At 36.4% G+C, this 24,713-nt stretch overlaps 3 protein-coding genes and 1 long non-coding RNA gene across 11 annotated transcripts; 3 read left to right on the forward strand and 1 right to left on the reverse strand.

Annotated features, from left to right (window-relative positions):
* The first annotated feature begins 717 nt into the window (after positions 1–717).
* On the forward strand, positions 718–4,902 carry LOC120480003 (uncharacterized). 3 transcript variants are annotated; one of them, XM_089116999.1, is made up of 10 exons: positions 718–945; positions 1,350–1,488; positions 1,730–1,832; positions 1,932–1,980; positions 2,390–2,428; positions 2,633–2,721; positions 2,849–2,864; positions 4,101–4,168; positions 4,463–4,567; positions 4,656–4,902. In XM_089116999.1, the coding sequence occupies exons 1-10, from the start codon at positions 837–839 to the stop codon at positions 4,761–4,763; spliced, it is 825 nt and encodes a 274-aa protein (XP_088973125.1). In that variant the 5' UTR covers positions 718–836; the 3' UTR covers positions 4,764–4,902. The 3 variants fall into 3 exon arrangements, with proteins under 3 accessions (XP_088973125.1, XP_039528825.2, XP_039528824.2); XM_039672891.2 differs by having other exon boundaries at positions 719–945; positions 1,336–1,488; positions 1,676–1,832; XM_039672890.2 differs by having other exon boundaries at positions 721–945; positions 1,676–1,832.
* Positions 4,903–5,198: 296 nt separating this feature from the next.
* Positions 5,199–13,480, forward strand: rab1ab (RAB1A, member RAS oncogene family b). Its single transcript, XM_039672942.2, has 6 exons — positions 5,199–5,375; positions 8,020–8,092; positions 8,327–8,422; positions 9,618–9,713; positions 9,858–9,989; positions 12,214–13,480. The coding sequence occupies exons 1-6, from the start codon at positions 5,362–5,364 to the stop codon at positions 12,409–12,411; spliced, it is 609 nt and encodes a 202-aa protein (XP_039528876.1). The 5' UTR covers positions 5,199–5,361; the 3' UTR covers positions 12,412–13,480.
* Positions 13,481–14,152: 672 nt separating this feature from the next.
* Positions 14,153–24,625, reverse strand: cep68 (centrosomal protein 68). Of its 6 annotated transcripts, none has more exons than XM_039672931.2 (7): positions 24,181–24,625; positions 18,694–18,984; positions 16,681–18,105; positions 16,477–16,599; positions 15,963–16,059; positions 15,354–15,482; positions 14,153–15,043 (listed from the first exon to the last, which is right to left on the reverse strand). In XM_039672931.2, the coding sequence occupies exons 2-7, from the start codon at positions 18,982–18,984 to the stop codon at positions 15,030–15,032; spliced, it is 2,079 nt and encodes a 692-aa protein (XP_039528865.1). In that variant the 5' UTR covers positions 24,181–24,625; the 3' UTR covers positions 14,153–15,029. The 6 variants fall into 6 exon arrangements, with proteins under 6 accessions (XP_039528865.1, XP_039528864.1, XP_039528862.1 ...); XM_039672930.2 differs by having other exon boundaries at positions 14,153–15,040; positions 18,694–19,076; XM_039672928.2 differs by having other exon boundaries at positions 18,694–19,076.
* LOC120478298 (uncharacterized) lies at positions 21,119–23,518 on the forward strand. Its single transcript, XR_005622691.2, has 2 exons — positions 21,119–21,595; positions 21,726–23,518. It is a non-coding gene; the product is annotated as an uncharacterized LOC120478298 (long non-coding RNA).
* Positions 24,626–24,713: the final 88 nt, after the last annotated feature.

Below are 24,713 nucleotides of genomic sequence, written 5' to 3' on the forward strand. Positions count from 1 at the left end.
AAATATAATGTAAAATGAAGCTCTTATGCAAAACTAAAATAACTATATGTAAAAATAGTGTAGTTAAAGGTGTCATCTATGAATAATGTTTTGGAATTATATTATTATTATTATTATTATTAATAATAATAATAATAATAATAGACGTTTTGCTAATACATTTAATCAAAACACTGGTTTAATCATGTATGAATTTAAACTTAAGACGCGTTTTTTTCTCTGAGTAAAGAAAAAAAAAGTCCCGAAGAATACCAGGGGAAAGTTTCGAAAAAGACACAAATATTCATACGCCTTTTCATTCTTTTTCTTTCGTGAAAATTTGAACCTTTAGAACCTTTAAGTTGAAAAAAGTAGTTTTTTTAATTGTTTACATTAGCAAACGGTGCATAATCTAATTACCCAATTTACCAAATTTTACCTATTCACGTGACATGTTCACGTGAGATAAAGAACGAGTATTAGGATATGTGGGTCTTTTTCGAAACTTTCCCCTTATTGGATTCTTCGGGGCTTTTTCCCCTTTACTCATGACACATTGAGGATACAAAATCAATTAAGTTTGCTTTTGTTGCAATTTGTTCTAGGTTGACCCCATATTTTGCCTTAAAATTACAGGACTAATGCTTCTATAATACGTGTTTATTTTTCTATTTCTCTCATGACCATTAAAACAACTGTAACTTTCAATTATTAACGCCCTGACTTTTATTTTGAAACGGTGTTTTAACAACGCTTGGGTTTATATTTTTACTTTCACTCTGCTTTCACTAAAGAGGGAAATGAATGTTTACCGTAGATAAATACATATACATATATTAAAGTACATTTTAAGTCAAATGGCAGCTGTGGGGACATGGTCTTTTTCTCGTCCTGCAGTGGAGAGAATGAGTTGTATGCTGCTAGCTGGACAAAATGCAACAGATGTTGTAGAAACAGCTATGGCAGGTAATAGACAGCTGTTGTACTCTTCTTCATCAATCAAATACTTTAACGTTTATTATTTAAAGGGGATAAATACATACAGGTAGGCTGTGAATAATGTGGGATCTGATTGGACCTTCTTTTTGTAACTATGTTTACTTGAGATTTAGTAATTATCATTAGAGAATTCATTCCCATTTTTCATATTAATCCCAAGCATTTGTTGTACTGTAAATGTTAGCAGACTTTGTTTATTAGGATATGTGGGAATGTATTGGAACTGTTTAAGAGGAATTTATTTACTATATATGGCATAAATATATTTCAATATTATGTAAAATAGTTTTCTATTTTATGGTATCTTTCTTTTATAAATAATAACCAGACATAGGCCTATATGCTTTTCTGATAAAGGTTTGTTCTCTCAGAGGTTGAAGATGATGCAGACACGGGACGGCACATTGTTGGCAGAGGAGGATATCCAAATTGCAAGGGAGTGGTTGAATGTGATGCTGCAATTATGGAAGGTGTGCCAGGGAGATTTGGGGCAGTGGCTGCACTGCGAGGGTAAAATAAAAGTCTGTTGAGTATTTTCTCCTTTAGAATCTCTTACATGTAACAAAATTGCCCTTTGGTACAATGCTTTCAATTGCAATGCACTGCTTAAAGAGAAAAAACAAACAAATAGGAAATCAGTTTTTTTCCATAACGCCTGGCCCAGAACCATTTTGTATACTTTTGTTTTCATTGCTAGTATTGCACAGCCATGTCGTGTAGCTCGCAAAGTAATGGAGAAGAGTCCTCACAGCTTGCTTGTTGGAGATGGAGCAGAAGCATTTGCTCAGGATCTAGGTTTTACATCTGAGGCCAATGACAATATGCTCTCTCACCATACAGCTACCGCTTACCGGGTATTCACACGCACGGAAATTTATTATTTTAATTCCTAGAGAGAATACATATGTTTTATGACATTTTTCTGTTTTCTTTTTACACATGTACTTCAAAAGGAATTCCTTGAAAAAAATAAACCTGTTAGTGGTGGGCATGATACAATAGGTAAGAGATTAATATAACCTGAAATCGTTCTCGATGAGTAAATCATATATGGGGCTAACCCGTTTTTTTAAGTCTGATGACTCAACCAGGTTGTGGTGGGGGTTGGTTAACTCACTTGGCAGGGAGACATCTACTATGACTCTTAATTATTTCTGAACTGGGTATGGCCTAATGTAATAAAATGATACTGACATTTAGTATATAATCAATGTTGTTTCAATTTTATGATTATGAATATACATTTAAAAATATATAATCACGCATATTACAGTACATCTAATTGCAATAGTATAATTGAGAATATTAATCTCACTGGTTGGGTTTATAATTAACTTTTGTTACAGCTTTATGGTAATCAAGTAGTGTATGTTGCACAGATTCCAGCTTAAATTGGTTTACTTTCTCATAGGTCTTATTGCTCTCGATCTAAGCGGAAACATAACAGTAGGTAAGGTTTACACTTACATTTCCTATTATATTCATTTCTTTAAAAATATTATTTTGATGTATAGTTACATTTGGTTTCATATTTCATAATTATGCTTGAGACAGTATCGATATGATTCTAATTATACAAATGTGATATTTTGTACAAATTCTGTTATTTGACAATTATCATTTGTATGTTCCTAAATTTACAAATATTGTGCAGGAGTTTCTACATCAGGAGCTCCCTTCAAATCACCAGGGAGGGTGGGGGATTCTCCGCTTCCAGGCTGTGGTCTATATGCTGATAATACAGTAAGACCTGCAGGTTTTTTTTATCATTAAACTCATAGCCTGTTTCTTTACTATCAAATTATATTAATTTTTAAAAGTATGACAAGTTATTCTACTTTAGCATGACAGCTGTTCTCTGTATTTTCAGGTGGGGGCTGCAGCAGGTAAGGTTTTATGTATTTATTTTTTTGCTGCTTTTGACTTTTTAATTGCAGCCTGAGCTTGTATTAAAAACTTTTCCTCAAATGTATTGTTTATTCTTTAGACTGGATTAGATTTAACATTTTATTAGATCAAATTAGATTGTAATATTGACCATACAGTATAGATGTTTTGGGGACTTTACATCTGAAATACATATGGACAATAGAATTTGTCTTAATTATTGCATTCAATCAGACCAATTACCACAGATGCATAGAATCAAGCATCTAGTCATGAAGTCTGCATTTACAATCATTTGTGGAAAAAGTGGGTCGTTCTGACAAGCTCAGTGAATTCAAGCGTGTTACTGTGATAGGAGGCCACCTCTCCAATTAGTCAGTATGTGAAATTTTTTCCCTGCTAGATATTCCACAGTCAACTGTAAGTGGTATTATTGGAAAGTAGAAGTGTTTAGGAACAGCAGCAACTCAGTGACAAAGAGGAGGACCATGTAAAATCACATAGCTCTCTGCTGATTCCATACCTGGCATTAATATCAGCACAAAAACTATGCGACGGGAGCTTCATGGAATGGGTTTCCATGCCCGAGCAGCTGCATGCAAGCCTTACATCACCAAGTAGAATGCCAAGTGTCGGATGGAGGACACTGCCCCTGGACTCTGAAGCAGTGGAGACGTGTTTTCTGGAGAGACAAATCACGCTTCTCTGGGCGAGTCTGGGTTTGGTGGATGCCAGGAGAACGTTACCTGCCTGACTGCGTTGTGGCAAGTTTAGTGGAGGATGGATAATGGTATGGGGCTGTTTTTCAGGAGTTGGGCTAGGCTCCTTACTTCCAGTGAACTGAAATCTTAATGCTTCAGCATTTTGGACAATGCTAAGATTCCAACTTTTTGTATGAACAGTTTTGGGAAGGCTCTTTTCTATTACAGCATGAATGTTTCCCAGTACACAAGATCCATAAAGACATGACCTCAACCCCATCGGACACCTTTGGGATCAAATGGAACGGAGATAGGGAGCTAGGCCTTTGTATTCGATAGCAGTGCCTGCCTGACCTCTGACAAAAGAGTGGAATCTGATAAAGATGCAATGGGGGGACCAACTCCATATTAATGTCATGTATTTAGAATGTAATGTCATTACAGTCCCCGTTGATGTTATAGTCAGGTGTCCAAGTACATTTGTCCTCATGGTGTATGTACTTTCAAAATTCTCAATATTCTCTCTGTCTACAGCTACAGGAGATGGAGACAAAATCATGTGCTACTGCCCAAGCTTTCATGTTGTGCAGCTGATGAAACAAGTATGGAATTCTGTTTTGGTATAAATTAAATTATCACCTTGGACGAACATTCAGTCGTGTATTTATTTAGGTAATTATACATAGGATTATGTGAATGTATCCAAAGGCTGAGGTGTAATTTGTCTTCAGTAGTACATTTCATGTTGAATACTAGGAGCATCTGGGTATCCTGATGGTTGTCGTTGACTATAGTAGTGGTGTAAAGTGAAAACGGTCAATGAAAATCTCATTAGCAAACGGTTTGCACTTCAGCAAATTAGATCTGGCTTACATTTTTCTCATCTGTTATCCAAGGGCTCGTCTCCAAGTGAAGCCTGTCATGCTGTTCTTGCCGACATGCAGAGGAGAATAGGTGACGATAAATGCTTTGATATTGGGCTTATTTCTTTGAATATGAAGGTAAACACATTATTAAATATTGTATGTATGCTGTTTCTATATTTTAATCATGCACAAGGTGATTCCTGTACTTATGGCCTTCTCACAGGGAGAGGTCGGAGCTGCATCTTCAGTGGAATTTCCATACACATTCTGGAACCAAGGGATGGATTCAGTGGAGGAGCTTATTAACCAACCAAAATCCTTAAACGTTTAATTTCTTCTCATTAAGCGTGGGTGATCATAAAACCTCATTGCTTTTACCATCTGTTCAAGTTTTATAAGCGTTCTATGAAAAAAACACTTTGTTCATTATTCTTCATAATCAATAAAGAGTAGTGGTTTGGTTCACTGTCTTTTTGACGTGTATTGATCAGTGACTCACACTCACGTTAGCCAATGCCACGTTTCACAAATGACATAATTTTCTACCCCTCATGATAGGGGGCAGGATTTCGCCAGTCCTGCATGAACGATTCAAGTTTATGAACGATGAGGGAAGGTTTAATAAATAGATGTGGGTATTGTAGTCCTTTATATAGACATCTTTCTTTAGCACGGGCCAGGTGTTATCTGAATTGAACTACAACTTCCGCACAACTTCTGATGACGACTTGGCCTACGCAATCTCTTTAAGGAGTTCCTATTTCCTGGTTGAAGAGTCAGCCATTTTGGGTTTGAACAGACTAGACTTTGCGGCAGCAGCTAGCCAGCTAGTTACTTTTTAATCGGGAGAAAGGTTATTGTTTCTAGTCTCTTCTCGCCGCGGAGTTGTTTTGTTAGAAGACAACCATTTTCACAGTGTCCAGTCCACGATGAATCCTGAATAGTAAGTGAATGAGTTTTTACACGGCTTGTTTGTCGTTACTGTGTTCATAATTTACCTGTAGCTACTTTTGACAGGCAGCAGCATTGGTGACTGGCTCTCTGTGTGATCAATCTTACCAGTAAAGAATATCACGGTATTTGATATACTTCACCGGTTAAAACCGGAAAGCTTCGTGATTTTAAAGACGAGCATTTTTAACACATCGCTTTCTCTAAAGAAGTAAAAACTTTTGTAATTAAACGGCTGTTGTATAGCGGAGCGCAGCCAAGTTAAATATCCATCCGCGTTACATTTATGACAAGTAGAGCTCATTACTTCGTCATACCGCACCTTTAACACTTCTTATATTGTGATATTTTAATTTCCATGTAATAGCTGTCAGGCATGAGGCATTAGTAAAAATAAATATGAAGGCTTACTTAGCTGATGTAAGCTAACGTGGTGGCGTTTCATTAAACTTACTTTTAAACATCACGGCCGGTAAAGTGGATAACGTTATGGCTATATCGTTAACATTTTTTTAGTAACCTGTTGCTGATCTCCAATTTGATCAGATTGAGGGTTTTAAGTAGCAATTTTTTGTCAATGTCATTTCTTATAAGTTATCAGAATCTGTCGAGTTTATAAAAAATTAATAGCTTTTAATTTAAAGTATATGTAACTTGTCTTTTTTATTCATGCGTTTTTATCACCTGGAGTTCCTACACAGAAATGGAATCACGTGCCTTATTGTTCAACCCATAAAACATATGATTAACTTACTGTACACTTTGACACTGAAGTAAAAACATTAAAGTCAGGGTTTCTATACCTGGTTTTTTTTTCGAAATTAATGATTGTTTAGTAAGATTTAATAGACAAATTTCCACAACAAAAGTCTGATTTGTTCGATCTTTATTTTTATCCTTATCAGTACTTGCTTTATCCCAAGTATAAAGGATCTTTATCCCATCCTTATTGGTACTAGTTTACATACTCTTAAAAGGTGTTTTTTTTTGTCATTGATTCCATGTTTCCTGTGTTCGTTGGCACTGAATTGTGAAGTTTCTATACTCTTGTCCAAATGTCTGAATGTGCAGATGTGAAGTATGTCTCAAGGAACTGAAGTGCCCAGCCCTTCCTTTTGCAAGGTAGTCATGTGTAGGTCACATGCCAAATGACAAGCTACACGGTCTATTACAACTATCACTAATGTGAGTGTTAAGCAACTCAGTTGCTTAACATACTTCATATCAGCTGTTGCATCAATTTTAAATGGGCAGAATAAGGGTGAAATATGTTCTTTCATAGTTAGCAGGCTAGCTATTACAATGATGCTTGTTTAGTGGGTAACACTCATTAATAGTTTCTCTTTCGGTTCTTTACGAACCATATCGAAGTACGAACCAATACTAAAGTGCTTACAGACTTTATTGTGGTTCCTAAGATTACATGAATTGTTGTGATTTATTTAAATAAATATGGTTACCAAGTAGTACTTCATGCATGTCTTTTCAGACAACAGTTTTTAACAGTTCAGCTCAATTGTAGGACTTGATGCAGAATTTCAGATCTGCATGATGCACTTTTAAAACGTATCTTTCCTAATACTCTCTCTTTGTTGGTGAAAAAATGTATTGTAGTCTTAAATATTAAAAAAAGTTTAAATATTAAAAATAGTGAGTCCATAATTAACTGTATAGGAACTTTTACTTCACCTACTTATTCTGTTTGATAGCAATCATAAAGTATTGCAAACAGGATCTTTACTTGCAGTTTTTTTGTGTAGTAGCTCCCTACACTGGATTGTTTGTTGCAGTAACAAGGAGAGCATGACTTGAATTCAGTGGCAGGATAGAGAGGAAAACATCAGAATGTTCTGCTGAGTCGTCGATGAGCTGATCTTTACATGGCCGATCCGCTGAATTTCCTTCCTATGGACATTTCTTACTAGGCCATGTTGAATAGGGCCAGAGGATTTAGCACAAATGGCAAAAATCCCTCTCTGTGGAATGCTTAATCAGCTTACTCAAGTTTCCAGACCTCTGAGGTCCTCAAGCACATTGTCTCTGTTAAACAAACATTTTCTTTTTTGCATGCAAAAGTGGTCCAGTGACTGACTGATGTATTGCATTTTCAGCTGAGGTCCATCAGTTGTCAACAATAATCAAAGGTCTGACCTATTTCACATGTTGCAGGGGGATTTTAATGAGCTCATTGCTTATGTATGCCTAGAAAACAAACAATGAGAAATGTACAGTGAAAGAAAGCAACAGATGGTTTCATGCATGTCTTTTGAGATGTACGCCATACTTTTTGCATCAGTATAAAGGTTACTCAACCATTTAAATGTTTTGGGGTCAGTGAGATATTTTTTTTATTTTTTTTTATTTATTTTTTTTATATGTTAGGGTAATACATTTATTCAAGGATACAAAGTGCTCAAATGTGAATTTTACCAAAGATTCCTATTTCAAATAAATGCCGTTATTTTAAACTTTATATTAATGAATTCAGCGTTACTGTCACCAGAATAAATGATATTTTAAAATATATTATTGACATAGCAAACAAAGTGTATATTTAGGACAAATGCACTGTCAAATATTGATAGTTTAAAGTTTTGTTTTTTTAGTCTAAAGTTTTGTTGCTATTTCTCTTGCAGTGACTATTTATTCAAGCTGCTCTTGATTGGTGATTCTGGTGTTGGAAAGTCTTGCCTTCTTCTCCGATTTGCAGTAAGTAGACTAACTTAGTTTTAACTTAATTTTTGCTTGAATCTACATTAGTATTTCTGCTCAGAAGTGGCAGAGGGTTAATAATTCAAATGATTTAGTTTATGAAATTAATTTATATAATAGTGATAATAAGAGAAAGTTATATTGCATTTATAGTGAATTAAATTGACCTGAATAAAAGAGATTTGACTACTCAAACATCTAATTCCCCTGTTATTTGACTTTTTTTTTCAGGATGACACGTACACAGAAAGCTACATTAGCACTATTGGTGTGGACTTTAAAATAAGAACTATAGAATTAGACGGAAAGACCATCAAACTTCAAATCGTAAGTTCATTTGTTTCCTGTAATGAAATGATTGGTTGTTAATAAGATGACGGGAGCTGAATATTTAAGCATGTGATTGAAGAAAAGTGAACTGAACACTTGGTGTTTAGATGGTATAATTACAATTTTTAATCAACATCAGAGAGAGAAGGGTTATGCCATGTTTAAAGTGGTCACATAATCTCAGAATCTCATTTCCCTTGATCTTGTGATGTAAATTATACCAGAAGGGCTTTTCTCTGCTAACTATGAATAAGGCTAGGTTAACAATATTGATTACTCAATTTTAGCCCATCTTATTTTGATGAACCAATATCAAGTATTAAATCGCAAGAATTTATCTTTTATTCTATTCTCTTATGTTAGTGCATGAAGAAAACTTCACTACACAACATATAATAGCAATAACTTTGTGCTTTGTTACTATTGAAAAGAAACAAAGTCTCAGCTATGAATTTCTGGCACTTTTATCATGAAATTCCTAAATAAATGTAACTTTTGAACGCTTTAATATGATGACTGTAGCACCTTATTTCAAGCAGCAGAGTGAGTGCACACAAACTGATCATGTCTTCCTCTTTACTACTAGTTATAGCACAAAATATGAACAAATAAGCATGAAAGAAAAATTACAACCTACTGAAATGATTCGACGTCCCCCCATGTAACCGGTCGTTTTAACTGCACAAAGTAAAATTGCTTGTAACAGCAACATAACACAAGCTATAGAAAAATAGCTATAGCTCTAGAAAATGTTGTTAAATGTATGTACTCGATTACATATCCATTATATTTGTACTTAGCCTGTTCATTTTATGTATGTTTGAATGAGTCAGGAAAACAAGCTTAAGTTTTTAAATTTTATAAATTCTAATAGAAAACATTGTATCATTAAGAAGTTTAAATTTAAAATTGTTTTATGTGCAATTCAAATATTTGTATACAACTTCACATTTTTGTTAGTCTTTATGATTTTATCTAAAAAAAAGTGAATTTTTGTTCATTTTAACCATTAAAATTATAGTAATGAACCAACTGGGTTCTCTTTATAGGTCTATATAGTTTACAGCATTAGTTCAGAGAATCAAATCAATTTGTAAAACCTGTCAATGCTCCTTTAACTAAAATAATATTTGGAGAGCCTATTTTTGTGTTTGATTCTGGTGTCCTCATTCATATTCCTTCTCCCTTACAGTGGGATACAGCAGGCCAGGAAAGGTTTCGCACAATCACATCCAGCTACTACAGAGGAGCACATGGCATTATTGTAGTCTATGATGTTACAGATCAGGTGAGCTTTTTCAAACCTTATTAAGCAAGTGTCCTAATTTTACTTAAAACACATTTGTAAATGCCTTTTAAACTAAACAGTTTTTAATTCTGCTCCACTGTATTTGTTTTAATGTTGTTTTTTTTTTTTTTCCATTGCTCTCAGGAGTCCTTCAATAATGTTAAGCAGTGGCTACAGGAGATTGACCGCTATGCCAGTGAAAATGTTAACAAGTTATTGGTTGGCAACAAGTGTGACTTAACAACAAAAAAAGTGGTAGACTACACAACGGCAAAGGTAATATTGTTTATCTCCATATTACTCCATTTATTCCAATATTATTATGTCTCTGTTCCAATCCTAGTGAGCTACCTGGCTGTCTACCCCCTACATAGCTGCCTTCTAACTGAAACGAGAACTCATAACTGACTAATTTGGAATGGTATGGAAACTGAAGCTTCGCTTGGGAGCCGCCATTGTGGCTGACTATCACCTGCTGTTAGCATTCCATTGACTCCCATTCATTTTGGCGTCACTTTGACAGTGAATAACTTTACATCTGAGGTGTCCAAAGACTCCATTTTTTCCACTTTTTGACTCTTGTCGGACAGTTGAGAAATTACCGTATAGACAGGAGGAGAAGCTCGTAGGCAATCTTTTAGTGTCTATGAGGCAATCAGGTGGACTTGGAGGCATAAAGTCAAGGGAGAAGCCTATGGATAGAGAGTTAATGAACGGGACAAAATAGTTCAACAACAGATTTGTTTTTAAGATTTCAATTCAGATTTGTCTCGGTACAGCTGCTAGACGGTCAGAACGGTTGCTAGTGTCACATCTACGTCATCAAGCTCAGTTTGAGCTTGTGCAGTGTGCTTGGCTATCAGGAAGTGAGTGCTTCTAATGGGCTTCAACTTTCTCCTTTGAAATCTATGGGGTCACTGTGTCCATTTCTTTTACTGTCTATGGTCTATACCTGGGCAACAACACAGTGCATGGGAGACTCCCGATTTCAATACACTTAAGTCTTATTGTCTTGCTACGCTAACAACGTGATATTGTAATACATAAGAATACATGGGGAATACATTTATTACTATTCTCCTTATTCCCTCTATAGATTTTAAATAATACAAATGATTTTTTTTTTTTCATTCATTTTTTTTTTTAATTTACTTCTCTATACGCATATGCTGTACTTTGTAGTAGCTTTTACTTATTTACAGCAAAATTCCTCAACTACAACACGAACTGCATATGAAATATTAAATTTTTATGGAGAAAAAACAAAAAACAAACTAGCAATTAGGGGTTTTTTTTCAACTGCTTAGACACATTTTTCAAAACTATGCCTCCTTTTTTTCAGAACTTCACACACAAATCCAAGAATTGCTCATAGAAAAAATGTGAAATGCCTTGCATCTCTTGCAAAATCAAACACATCTGAAAACAAAAGAAAACATTTGTCTTAAGTTGCAAACACCTTTGCCACAATTTTATATTTTTTGGATCATATACAGTTATTCAAAACTTAAAGCTCTCCTTTCATGAGCTTCTATATACATTTCTGTACAAGATTTAAAGTAATTGGTGGAGAGATGTTGAAAAATTCATGGTAAACACAAAAGCAAGATTGAAACCATTTTTAATTATTTTTTTTTTACTGTAAGCATTTGTGGTTGTGAATACAGTATTACACAGTCCGAAAAACCTATAACTTGACCTTTAGTCTATTTATAGGCCAGTTCTAAAACCACGATTGGTTGGTGTTAAGTAAAGCAATGAGTGTTTGCACATGTGAAGAGTTAGTGTGAGGCACTGATGAATTAGTGTGGTTGTGTTTGAAAAAGGAAATCAAGATACTTCCTGTTAGATTTGTGTGTGTTGCATAGAAGATTGTGTTGTGGTTTGCAAAAAGTGTATTATGAAATTGAAAACTGAGCCCAAGGCCATGAATTGGTGTATGATTTTGCAGATTTGGTGTGTGGTTCTGGTGTTTTAGTGTCAGGTTTCATAAATAGTGGGACAAGTAAGGATTTTGTGTGTAAGCAGTTAAAAAAAACAACTGTAAATAGGACTTGTTTCTGGATATTGATCTAAAGTGTTAGGTGTAGAATTCTGCCATCTGCTGGTTAGAGAAAAGATCTGTAGGAATTACAGCTTTAGAAAAAAAATAATTATCATATGCAACCCGAATTTTGAGGTTTTCGCTAATATTATTTCATTAAGCCTCGTCTAGGAATCCCAAAGCTCAAATAGTAATAATTAAACATCTCTTATTTTTATTTGTACATGGAATACCTTCCTAAATCATGACAAAATGCAGTTTTTCTTTGCTTGCTTCTCGACAGTGCTTCCCCTCAGTACAAGTACCATAGTAGGCTAATGATGCTTTACAATGATGGTCGGGAGTGTGCCTTAAATGTCTACCTACATGGGCAGCTCACTAGTTTTGGAAGAGAAGACTTACAGTTGTTAATTTTTTCAATGTTCTAACAGAAATAATTGCTTGGTTTATCTCTAGGAATTTGCTGATTCCCTTAGCATTCCTTTCTTGGAAACTAGCGCTAAGAATGCTACCAATGTGGAGCAGGCCTTCATGACCATGGCTGCTGAGATCAAGAAGAGAATGGGCCCCGGAGCCACAGCTGGAGGTTCTGAGAAGTCGAACGTGAAGATCCAGAGCACTCCGGTGAAGCCTGCATCTGGAGGCTGCTGCTGAGATCCCCTCAACCTCGACCACCTCCCTTCCCTCACCTCGGCCCATGGATCTTGGAGCAAGAGCCCCCACAATTGGAGAAAGAAAGGGGACTAGATCATTTGTTATGGAGCAAAGAGTGAATATAGAAAGAATAAAAGAGAGTGTGAAACAGGCAACAATTAAAGTTCCCCAAGTTGCACTGTATGTAGCCGCACTACCAAAACCATTCAAAAATCTGCTGCCCCCTCCCCTCCCTGGCTTTTCACAAACTATAACTGATGAGATTTGGTAACGGTCAGTCCCATTCACCCCTGCCATCTCACAGGGGCTGCTTTTAACAAACCCTACATCACAAAAAGGATGGATTTCATTTTCACTCAATGATTTTTAAATCCTCTGTGTTGCAGGTTTCTAAGAATAATGTGTGTATTTATCTCACTGCATTCCTACTGCAGGGCTGGTCTGTGGTCAAAATTCAATGACGTTTTGTTTTTCTGTCCTTTTCTTACTTTATTATTACTTGTTGATTATTTTACTGTCGATATTTGCATGTGTAGGTTTCTGTCCCCACAGATTGTTTTGTCAGTCTGTTGTTGCGATCAACTGGACAGCGGTGGTTCCCAGCCCAACATCTGTTTAGTCAATTATATGTACATATACATTATGTGTATGTATGTATATTTCTAAATATATATATATATATATATATATATAAAATCTGAGTTGACAACTCTGTAGAGTTAAATACATTATTCGTGTAGTTTTATCTTTTTCATTAAGTTGTGGCTGCAGACTTGTAGTTTTGTTGCGCAATGTGTAACAGTTATCAAAAATATAAATAAATATTGTACGACCACACTGTACAATATCAATATGTCTGCAATTCTTGGTGGGACATGTAGAAACCCTTTGTGTTTTATTTATTCAACATTTATATGCAAATATATTGTTCCAATAATCTACAATCTCTAAATATTGGCCATTTACCTGCGGAATACATTGAAAGCATCAAATTCACATTTTGCATATGTGACAAACACTATGTTCTCTTTTTCATAATAAAGACAAATTAATTCATTTTTTGAATGAACTTGGAAACTGTTTGTCTAGTTTATATTTTTGTTGTTGTTTTGGATGTATATTTTACATCCCCATATATGAATTTAAAGCTTGTTGTGGTACACAGACCTTACAACACACAAAAGGAATTAATTCATATTTTAGTATTTATATACCATCATGGTATTTATTAATAATTAGATTTTTTTTTTCTTCATATTTTCAGTTTTCATTGCATTTTTTGTCAATGTTTTAATTCCATTTTACAGAGTTTTTCAGCGGTATATATGTATATATATATGTATATATATATATATATATTAATTAGTTGAGGACTCCTTTTAATATAGTATCCTTTCGCAGACTAAAATGCATGTTTGAGCTGTTTTAAAGCAACTTGCACTGACATACTGCATCTTAAAATATGTCAGTGCGATTATTTTTTCTCAAGATTTCACACTAGTAATGGTATTTTTCTAATGCATGTTTATAAAAGCTACTTGGATGTCCTAATTGAACTGAGGGCTAATCATGGTTTAATTTAAGCCCTGTCTGCGAAACCAGTCCTATAAGAATCTGTATGCCTGAATGGGAACACTTCAGTACATTACTTGTAAGTAATTGAGTATTTTTGCATTTAATCAAGTATCCTCATCGAAACCCACAGAAACATGTATATTTAAATGTACAAAATCAAGAAAACTATGAAAAAGGAAATTAGTTTATTGTTAAATAGTTTTTATACATAAAGGCAAAACAGTTACACATCAGTCTGTGATCTCTACAGTAGAAGTTCTCCAAAACTTTCTGCCTCAAGGTTTTGTTGTTTGCCGTCACATTCTTTCAGCTGAGTCCATTCCACGTGCATTATGCACCATCATTTGTTTATTGAATTTTGTTCCTTTGCCATCTCCAAATGTGAACACAAAAAAAGATATTTGTACAATTTTGGTAACAACACAACATTGAACCCCCTTGACTTATATTGTGTAGACAAAATCAACAAAAACACTGAGACGCATTTACATTCAACAAAAGAAAGTAATACAGTTTTAGAAAGACACAATTTTCATTTTTGGGGGAACAGTCAAGTATGAATGCTCATCCAACAGATTATTCATATATTCATCATTATACCATTACTGACACTAATAGTCAGTCAAAAAATACAATAAATTTTCGAGGCACAGGTTACTCAGAAGGGAAACTAAAGCTGCAGAGATGTAAATGAAGGCTGGGCTGTCCTCCATTAAAACTTAAGGTAATAATAATCTGAGATCACAATCATGATTGGCACATATGTGCACCTCTTCTGCGGAGTTGTGTTACTTTAACAATATTACTAAATTAGGCCATCTAAGGACATTTTCTGACATACATGTTAAATTGCAGTAGTCAACATTTGAAGTGGATCAAAAAGTATGTCAAGCGAGACAGCACATAACACCAGTTCTGGATACAGTAAACTTGTAAAACAAAGATAATGGCGACATGAGTCAAGTTGAAAACACTCAAAAAAGACGTCTCAGTGAAGACAGTGTGCGGACCAGATATTTGCCTTCCCAGATTCCTAATAATTCTCAGGCAATTGCTTCTAGGGAGAAAGACAGAGAAAAGTGATGCTGCACTTTTAATAAAAGTAATTTCTAAACATTCATTTCTAAACATTTTGATGATAGTTAATTATCAATTATTTTAAAAAGATTACCATGATGAATAAAACAGAATCACAAAGCTCATTTTCTGCAATAATCCAAAATCTAGGAATCCAGTACAGAAATACTATTCAACTTTTATGTCGGCCAACAAAAAAAAAAAAAATGTCATCGCTGCAGATCATCCAGTCACCCATTTAGAATAATTTAACCATGTGATGACACTAGAGGGCACTAGTAGATCATTACCTGGTGCTTCCTCAGATCTGGGGTCAGTAAGGCTGTCCATGGCTGACAGAATAGAGGAGAAAAGATACTCTGAATGAGTTTCCAGTGTGTGAGACTGCCTCTCTATTAGCACCAGTGTGTCTTTCAGAACTGTAGGATCAGAAAAATATATATATGAGCAGCAGTATGAGAACATCTGAATACTAGTGACGTGTTGACGAAAGTAATGGTGTTAGTTCTTGATGTGAACGCAGAAATGGAGAATGCTAGGTAACAGCACGGCTCTCTAATTCATGCATGCATGGCTGCATTCTCCAAGCAGAGCGTTTCCTGTTTCTGTCCGATGTGACTGAGTATTGGGTTACACTGCACAACATGTCCAAAACTGAGAAGCTGTACACAATTGTGGAAAGAAACAAAGATAAAAAGCTCTAATGCTTCTTCTAATTTAAAATATAATTTCAACACAACTGAGTAGCCACAACAGAGGGTTCAGTTCCAAAATGCAGCTTGTGCTAATTCGGTATTCACTACAGCAGCTGAATTGTAGAGAGATGTTTTTGCTGTTCTTTAAAAAAACAATTGTATTATCTTATTGTATTACAATTTGATAGAGCTAATAAGACTCACACGGAGAGGCTGAATTCATGCAATGCAAAAGCATCTCTCCAGTCTGAAGAACATCTGCCGTGAGGGGCTTATGAGCCTGAACTTCTTCCTGAAAACTCTGAAAAATATCATGTGATGCAGTTATGTACTTTTTGAATGAACTTCTTTTGGAATTTCTTATTGCTATATAAGATGCATATACACTCCCGTTCAAAAGTTTGAGGTCAGTAAGCCTTTTCTGCTTACCGACAGAAAAAGCTAGTCCCTTTACTAGTCTTAACTGAAAGCAACTTGCACTGACATATCTTCAAATGTGTTAGTGCCATTGTTTTGTCTCAAGATGCACACCAGTAATGTTTTTTCTTCTTGCGTACGTTTATAAAAGCTACTTAAACGCCCTAATATTGAACTAAGACCTAATCCTGACTTAATCTAAACCCTGTCTGCGAAACCAGGCCATTATGTATTTTAAATAAGTTTTTTTTTTTAACCTATCCCAAACTTTTGAATGGTAGTGTAAGTGTAGTTTACAAACCTTGTAGTCGGCCAAGGAGGCTTTGACGCTCTCCAATTCAACCATGGGAGGAGATAGAAAATCTACTTTCTCTACCACCTTGTGTAGCCACTGAATTAGCTTTTCTAGGTTTGAGCAAAATACCTGTTGAGAAAGGATGTAACAGTTCTCATAAATTCTCAGCCATCTCAGAACTTTGCTATTAGAAGAGAAAAGTCAACTCGCCTGTATGTGCTGCATTAGTGACTCCTGGGTCTCATATTCATCCTGGTCTGTTTGTATTGTCCTCTGAAGCTCTGACATTGACAATCCACTCAGCTGATCCATAATAGCTTCCACCTCCCTCAGGTTCCTTCTATTCACGTCTCGACTTATCATCTGGATTCTGGCAGCAGGATCCTTTGCTTTCTCTAAATGAACCTCAGGTGTAAGAGGAACTTCAGAACCAGATCCCCTTCTCGCTTCAATGTCTTCATCGCCGCTTTCTTCCATCAACGGTTCATGCTTTCCCACTTGGACCTTTGGTGATCTCTCTGAGGTAATGTCGCTCTCCAGGGATTCCCAGCTGGTGATGACCGGTTGGCTTATCTGGTCACTAATGTCCCTCAGTTGCTGTGAAAGCACCTGAAGTTCCTGTAGATGTTCTGGTAGGCGAAGGAACTCTTCGTCTAACTCGTCTTGCGAATTAGGACGAGTAAGGACGTGTGTTGAACTAATGAAAGTGGGGGCAGATCTGAAGGTTGAGAAGATGCCAAATTTACGGTAATGACCCTCTGGCTTCCCGTCGCAGTCAAGACTCTCAATTGACAAGCCAGTTTGGTCTAGTGAGGAGTACAGGCTACTGGACATAATACCATCTGAGGACTTTGAGTGTGATTTGTTTAGAGCAGGAAACTCAGTTGACTTTCGACCTGTTCCTGGACTAAAGCATCTCTGCCGAGTCCCTGTATGGGATAGGTCCAAACAGGACAGGGTGGAAGAGCTGCACAAGCGGTCCAACTCAATGCCTGAGTCTTGCAACAACGGATAATTTTGTGAGAGGAGATCTCCATCTGGTGAACCCCATGTGCCTTTGATGTTGGGTCTCAGAGGGTATGTGTAGTCCAGGAGTGCCTGGTATTCCTTTTCAGGATCCCAGCTGGGGGAATTGCGGTTTGGGGAGGGTGGCATGGAGTTGGGGATGGCACAGGCCCAATAGTTGGCCTGATGAGGAGACATGTGTTCGAACCCACGTTGATGGTTCTTACTATAAAACTCAGAAGATCCTGTGTTGAGAAGAGAATCTCTTCCTGTATCCGTCATCTCACTTGTGTTTTTTACCTTTCTCGTGAAACAAGACATATGATTGGACAAGTGAGAGGTGCTTCTAGGAGTGGACATCCACTTAGGCACTGGGGGTTCTGTAAGGCTCAAAGAAGCTGAAAGGGGACTGGACAGACTGCGTTTGGTAGCTGAAGAGGTAAAAATAGGATCCTCGTCACATGACCCTAGTCTAAGGTCCGATAGATTCATGGAAGTATCCAGGTCTTCTCTGGATAATGCGGGGGAGGATTTATAATATGGAGAAGGAGAAGCTTGTGTGATCCTTTTGAATGACTCTTTGGCCAGACTTTTGTCCTTTTCTTTAGAGGAATCTGCTTTGTAATTGATCTGAGGAGGGGAAAAAAGGAAATAATAGGAAATCCATAGATGCAGACTAAAACATAACCAGAAAGTTATTGGCTCCTTTAGTTAAACAAACAATACCATTCAAACGTTTGGGGGTGGTAAGATTTTTTCATGTTTTTGAAAGAACTCTCTTGTGCTCACCGAGGCTACGTTTATTTTATTTAAAAAAATACAGTAAACAGTAATACTGTGAAATAGTATTGCAATTTAAAATAACTTTCTATGTATTATTAATATATTTACATAGCAGAATTTTCAGCATCATTACTCCAGTCTTCAGCATCACATAATCTTCAGAAATAATTCTAATATGATGATTTGCTGCTAATTAAACATTTCTTATTATCACACTCTTAACATTTGGACTCACACAAAGCTTTCCAAACTAATTTGAAAAATATTGTCGTTTCATTTCCAAAAATTTTAGTTGCAGTTTGGAGCCCTATATAAGACAAGCATTTCAAAGTTCAGAAAAATAAAGCAATATAATCCTCTTTTATTGTTTCAGTAAGTAAATAGTGGTAGCAAATAGTTCCTGGTTCAACATGAACTGTGTCATTAGATTCTTACCATCTCTGAGTCTTCATATGTGGATGAGTTCTTCAGGATGGGAATCTGGCATTGTGCGGAGGTCAGTGGTTTTCTCATGGTATAGAGGCTTCTGTCTGTCATATACCTGGAAACAGGTGCCATTGTGACTGTCTTTTTGCAGCCACTCCTCTCTGTGTCTGAGTCTTTGGTCCCCAGGACATTTGCAGGCCTTGTCCTCTCAATTACCCTTTGACTGAGGGGTTTAGAGTGACCTCTGCGAAAGAACTCTGGGGTCCTAGTCTTCCAACACCCATAGCTCTTGCTCTCCATCTGTGAAGAGGTGTCTGATAAAGCCTTGTCAACTCCGAGAGCCATTACACCACTTCTAGATTTTGTAGTTCCTCATTTGTCGAGAGCGACAGCTAAAAGGTCATAACCACACTGTGTTTTAAACACTGCAAAACAAAGGCTTGAATGATCACAGAAGGAGGCTCTGTAATGTGTGTAGTCTAACATGATGCATGATGCTCATTTACTGTACTGTAATAGGTCATTATACATGTTCAGGCTTGCCTTAAATTCAAGAATGCTCGGCCATGATGAATGCTCAATTTTGTTGTTAAAGTGCCCCTATTATGCTATTTTAAAGTTTCCTAATGTTGTTTTGGAGTCTCATACAACAGAAAACTATTTAATTTTCTCACAATATTTATTTGCACATCACCACATTTACTGAGGCTTCCTTCCTACACTGTAAACTAAACACAGTAACGTACAATAACGTTGATTTTATCATATCAATCCAAGTACGAGTCTGAATATAAAATACTGGAAGAACAATTCATTCAACCCTAACCTCCATCACACGGACAACTCGAGAAGGAAGTTTCTCAGTGATACACTACTCAGTTTGAGGTACATTATGAGATGTTGCAACTGTAATTCCTAACCATCAGCATTAACAAGTGCATGTTCATTAATAAACTGAGTATTTTACTTGTAGGTCTACTAATTTATTTACAGAGTATTTTTCTAATTTATTGTAGTGAACATGTGGAAACTGTATCAATAACAGTGCATATATTAGTCGAGCTCTAATATGAAAGACTGATGTAACACAAACGTTGGTAAAACAAATCTTGATCCATGCTTAATCTTTCCTTTAAGTAGTGAGAACGACATTAATAGACAGTTTTAGGTAATAGTGGCCCACAACTGATTAGCAGAAGTATTTCGGTAAGACAGTAATAATGTGAGTTAACTAGTTAGCAGAAGACCAACACAATATAAAACTCAAGCATTTTGAACTCCATCTTTCAAGAGCAAGTGATTTGCGAATCTGCTGCATTGAACTCCGAGATATGAGAAGAAGTCAGTAAAATAAAGGGAATACAGCAAAAGTTTAGGACTATACTCCTGGTCTCGGTAGAGATTCATTTGAACCACTGATTCTTCACATGCTCATTGGGCAGTGTAAAAAAAACTGCCTTTAGCTTCACATTGTAGAGCACAGCATCTTCTCGACATGATGCTATCCAGTGTCCAAAGGAATCAGCTGCCGGTTTGAGGGGGTTCAAGTTTTCCCTGCTGTCTGTGCACGCAATAAGTGGGTGGGCAATATGCTAACGTGCAGAGACAACAACCTGTTGCTGAATATCAGCAAGACCAAAGAATTTGTTGTCGATTTACGGAGACGCCACACTCAGCACCTACCACTGACCATCAATCAACGGGGCTGTTCTAGAGAGAGTGAGTACCAAATTTTTGTAGCCAAATAAAGTTGACCTTGGGACCTTATGTTTCGTCTTGACGTCACAACGAAACGTTTGAAAAACTATTAATTTCGTTGACCAAGAGTCGACTCTTACTTTCGAAAGCCAATAACTTTATATGTAGTGCACTTTCAGATTTAAAACTTCGCAGGATGTTTTCATTCACTTTAGAGCTGTTACACACTACATGAAAGCCAGGTCATTTTCAAAAATCCATAAAAGGGGCACTTTAAAAGAAAAAAAAACCCCAAATGATTAGCTAATCAAATAATACTCTACACTGACAAAAATATAGTTGTATGAATATGTGTCAGATGAACTCTGGTAAACGAAACTGTGCAGACAAAGCAGTTTCTTGTATTTCTCTGTGGAATAATAGGCAGGCATTGTTTTTTGATTGGCTGATGCTTCTGGTTTCCATGGCGACCATCAGAAAACGGCATGTCATGAGAGGTGATCACGTGAGTACATTTAAATCGTAGCCTGCTTGCAATGCAAACAAAGACAATCATGTGTCTTCACCACAGAACCCTCATGGACATTTACTTTTAATATAATACTTGTTGGTATTATAATACGCGGCTAGTCGGTTCGCATAATTACTGACATCAATATGTTTTTGTGGACATAAAAAGCCAGCAAGATCCTGTGAGCTACAATGATACTATTTCAAATAAAGCAGTTTGGAATCCTATAGACAAGTTTCCTGAGTGAAATAGGCGGGCCGCCATTAGCCCCTCACTCTGCCAACGACTTCCGGTTGTATCTGCCAAGCACTTCCGCTTAGCGAGTTAGCGTCTTGTTTTTTTTGGTTAGCGTGCAGAAAAAGTAAACTATGGATGGTGTTACACGTCGACACGGCTTTGGGACATATTGTGCTGTTCGTGGTTGTAACAACTCGTGGCGATTGCTGAATGTTTGGTCGGAAGGAGAATGAATCAACCATACAAGACGCCAATGTGGATGTGCTCCCCCGTATACGTTGTATGAGAAACCAAAAACAAATGTTTAATCATTATCTCGGAAGTGGCTAGCGGCTTTGAAGGTGAAGAATCCGCTCAAAAGACTGTTTGTTTGTTCTTATCACTTCATTGGTTCTTTAGTTGGGATATACGAGCAAACCTCCCCAGCAAAACAGAACAGAAACACAAGTGACACGCAATCGGATGGTAAGTGTATCTTGATATTTTATGGTTAGCAAAAGTTTGCAGCATAAGTTCGACTGTTGATATGTGTCTCTGTCCTGTGTCAGTGGGGGTATATACGTGACATTTATAGTTTATGCTGTTTGTCTTTTAGAAGTGTGCATCGAGCCGAAGTTTAAAGATGCTGCAACACAATGGGAGGACCTAACAAAAACTGACCACAGCTATGCGGCAAAGTTGGACCATATGAACAAATCGACGCAGGCTCTGGGTCAGACTGTGGCTGATATGCTCCTGGATGATGATGCCTCACGGCTGTACACAGGACTGCGTCTATAATATTTTTTTACTTTAGTGAAAACGATGTTGCCATTCGTTTTCGCAACAAGTATTCCTGTTCCCATAGTGAAACTGAACCTTGTAGGGGATGTGGCAAAGCACTTTAAAGTGTCTAAAGGTGTAGCAAGTAAGGTGATTGCTCACTTTAAATGTATTGTTATTGTACCCTTTCTGGTGTTATGATTATTGATAAGCCAAAACAGAGTTTTAACTAAGAAAAACGTGTGTGAGTGCTATTCTTTTTCTTGCATTGTAAATATTGACACATGACAATAAACAATTTGTTTTTTGAGAAGAAATAAATTAATTTTTATTAATCCTTTTCCATAACAAATGGACAATTTGAGTAGATTATTTCTGCTGTGTCTTCGGATAGACACATCTCTGATTTTTTTGCTGCCCAGTATTGCTTTTTGTCCCGGCATTCAGCAATTCTGCACATCAGTCTTCCCTTGACAGCATTTTCTACCTGCAGACAGATAAAATAAAATGGTTTTCAAATAATGGTTAATGGTTTTTAAAATAATGGGTTGAGCATCACAGCACAATTGACTTCTTTTAGAAACAACATTTTGTAAATCAAAATAACAAGGGTATGATGAAGGTAGAGCGTTTTTGTTACTTTTCAAATCAATTAATGATCTGGGCCTGCAGCCATCAACATCAATGTTTTACAAATGTTTAACATCAATTGTATGTTTAATACAATTAAATATTAAATAAATAGATAACATTTAATAAAGTGATAAGTGAGTAATATAAAAATGAGTAAAAGCAAATAATATAGATAATAAAATAAATCAGTTTGATAAAAATAAATAAAATAAACAAAAGCCAGAAAGGGTTTGTTGCAAATTTGCCCATTTCATAGGCGGATTACACAGTTTTCTTTTTTTTTTTTTTGTTGGTCTGTTTAAAAGAATCGTTCCTAGTGTTTGTTTTATTTTGGTTTGTGATTGGTTCACACACCAACCGCATTATATATCATTACATAGGCTGAAGTAACATTTCTCTGTTTTGCGGTAAAATGCTATAAATTTGCAATCAAATATCATTCGCGGAAGTCAACACAGTCTACTCATTATTACGCATATGAATGTCAGCTTTTTCATAAAAAAAAAGTAAGTTAATACCTTTATGCATTCTGAAGCTATTAATAGATATGTAAGGGGTGCGCGATCTAGAGCGTCAGTCGACTTAAGGGTTAAAGCATGCTTTTCGTGCAGGCAGGCTAGAGGATAACTTTTTACTCTTCGTGTTCTGTTATAGATAAACACACTGATACATACAAACATCTTAATACAAGCATATAATGGGCTAACGTACCTTCCAAAGCACAACGGCTGCATGGGTACAGGAACGTCCAGATCCGGCGAATCGGCGATACAGGTACACATCTCCCGTCTTGGTAACCAAAACCCAGGCGTTAGGCGCTGAATTGTTAACGGACTGGCTTGATTGAACATCGGCCTTTAGGTAAATTAAACTGTCCAAGTGTAAAAGTACACAGCCCACTTTGACGGAATGGAGGTACTGAAACGCCTCTGAGCCGTTCAGGTTATTAAATGCATTCCCGTCCACCGCCATGGAATCAATAAAATAAGAAAAGATCTTAGATGTTGTGATGCTGGGCCATATCGACATGTTGTCCGCCCATAATGTTACCTTACTCGGATTCGGAATGGTCAAAACACCATTTTTAAACAAGATTTTCGGTCGAATGTTGCCATTCCAAAGCCGTGTTTACACCACTACTCAGCCTGCGCCGGATGTTCTTGGCAGAAACAGGAAGTAAACCGGAAGTGCCCGGGAAACTTGTCTATAAAGTCATAAGAGACTTGATTGGCAGTTACCATAGCAACCTAGTCATCAAACAAATGCCTACTATATATATATATATATATAATTAGATATATAGTATTATACTATAAGAACCCGAAGAAAAAAGCTTTTAAATCGATTCAAATATATAACACACAATTTATCTACTTGTTTTGTAAGCCACAATCTTCAACCAGTAACGTTACCTATTTGAATAGAATAAAGTAACGTTACACATCGATAACTGAATGATCAAATGTATTTGGGTATCAGTCACAAACAAACAGCAGCAAGAAACAAAGTGACCTATGTTATGCCATTATGTATCAGCCACAAATATTTATCTATCATACAGCGGTTTCACAGCTAACGTTACGTCGACATCGCTTTCACTTGGCTTTCATGGCTAAAACACCCAGCGTAATTGATCTTAAACTGTGATTACGTACCGTTTTAGGCTATGGAAAGTCCATCGACAGCTCGATAAACTACGTGCATGTGGCTAGCGCTATATTACGGTAAATAAAACGCCGCTGTACAGGAATCCAAGCAGTTAAAGGAAACGGTTCATAACACAGAGGCGGGTCAACTGTTTCCTCTCAAAACGAGGGAGATCTGCACGAGACAAAATTCAAGTTACTTATTAATGCGCATGTGCATGTGCATGACAATGTGGCGTAAAATACTAGTCATTGTGGAGAGACCACTGTCTGAGACAATATGATGTTTATTAAAGTGTTTTTGTTGTTGTTGTCATTATTCTGGTATGAATGTTGTCAAGCCCACTGCTGAAATAAATAACGCCTTGTCACGCCATACATGTTACTTTTCTTGGCGCTGGTCAGAACCAACCAATCACAGTAGTTTGTGATTATTTAATTATACGATTTAAAAAATATTTTATAGTCGTTGTGTTTGGATTCGGTTTGATTATTAGGTACAAGTCCTTGCAATTAAATGTTAATTACAGTTACATTATTAC

This window comes from Pimephales promelas, chromosome 11 (assembly GCF_988280905.1).
Source record: "Pimephales promelas chromosome 11, fPimPro1.hap1.1, whole genome shotgun sequence".
Classification (NCBI taxonomy): domain Eukaryota; kingdom Metazoa; phylum Chordata; class Actinopteri; order Cypriniformes; family Leuciscidae; genus Pimephales; species Pimephales promelas.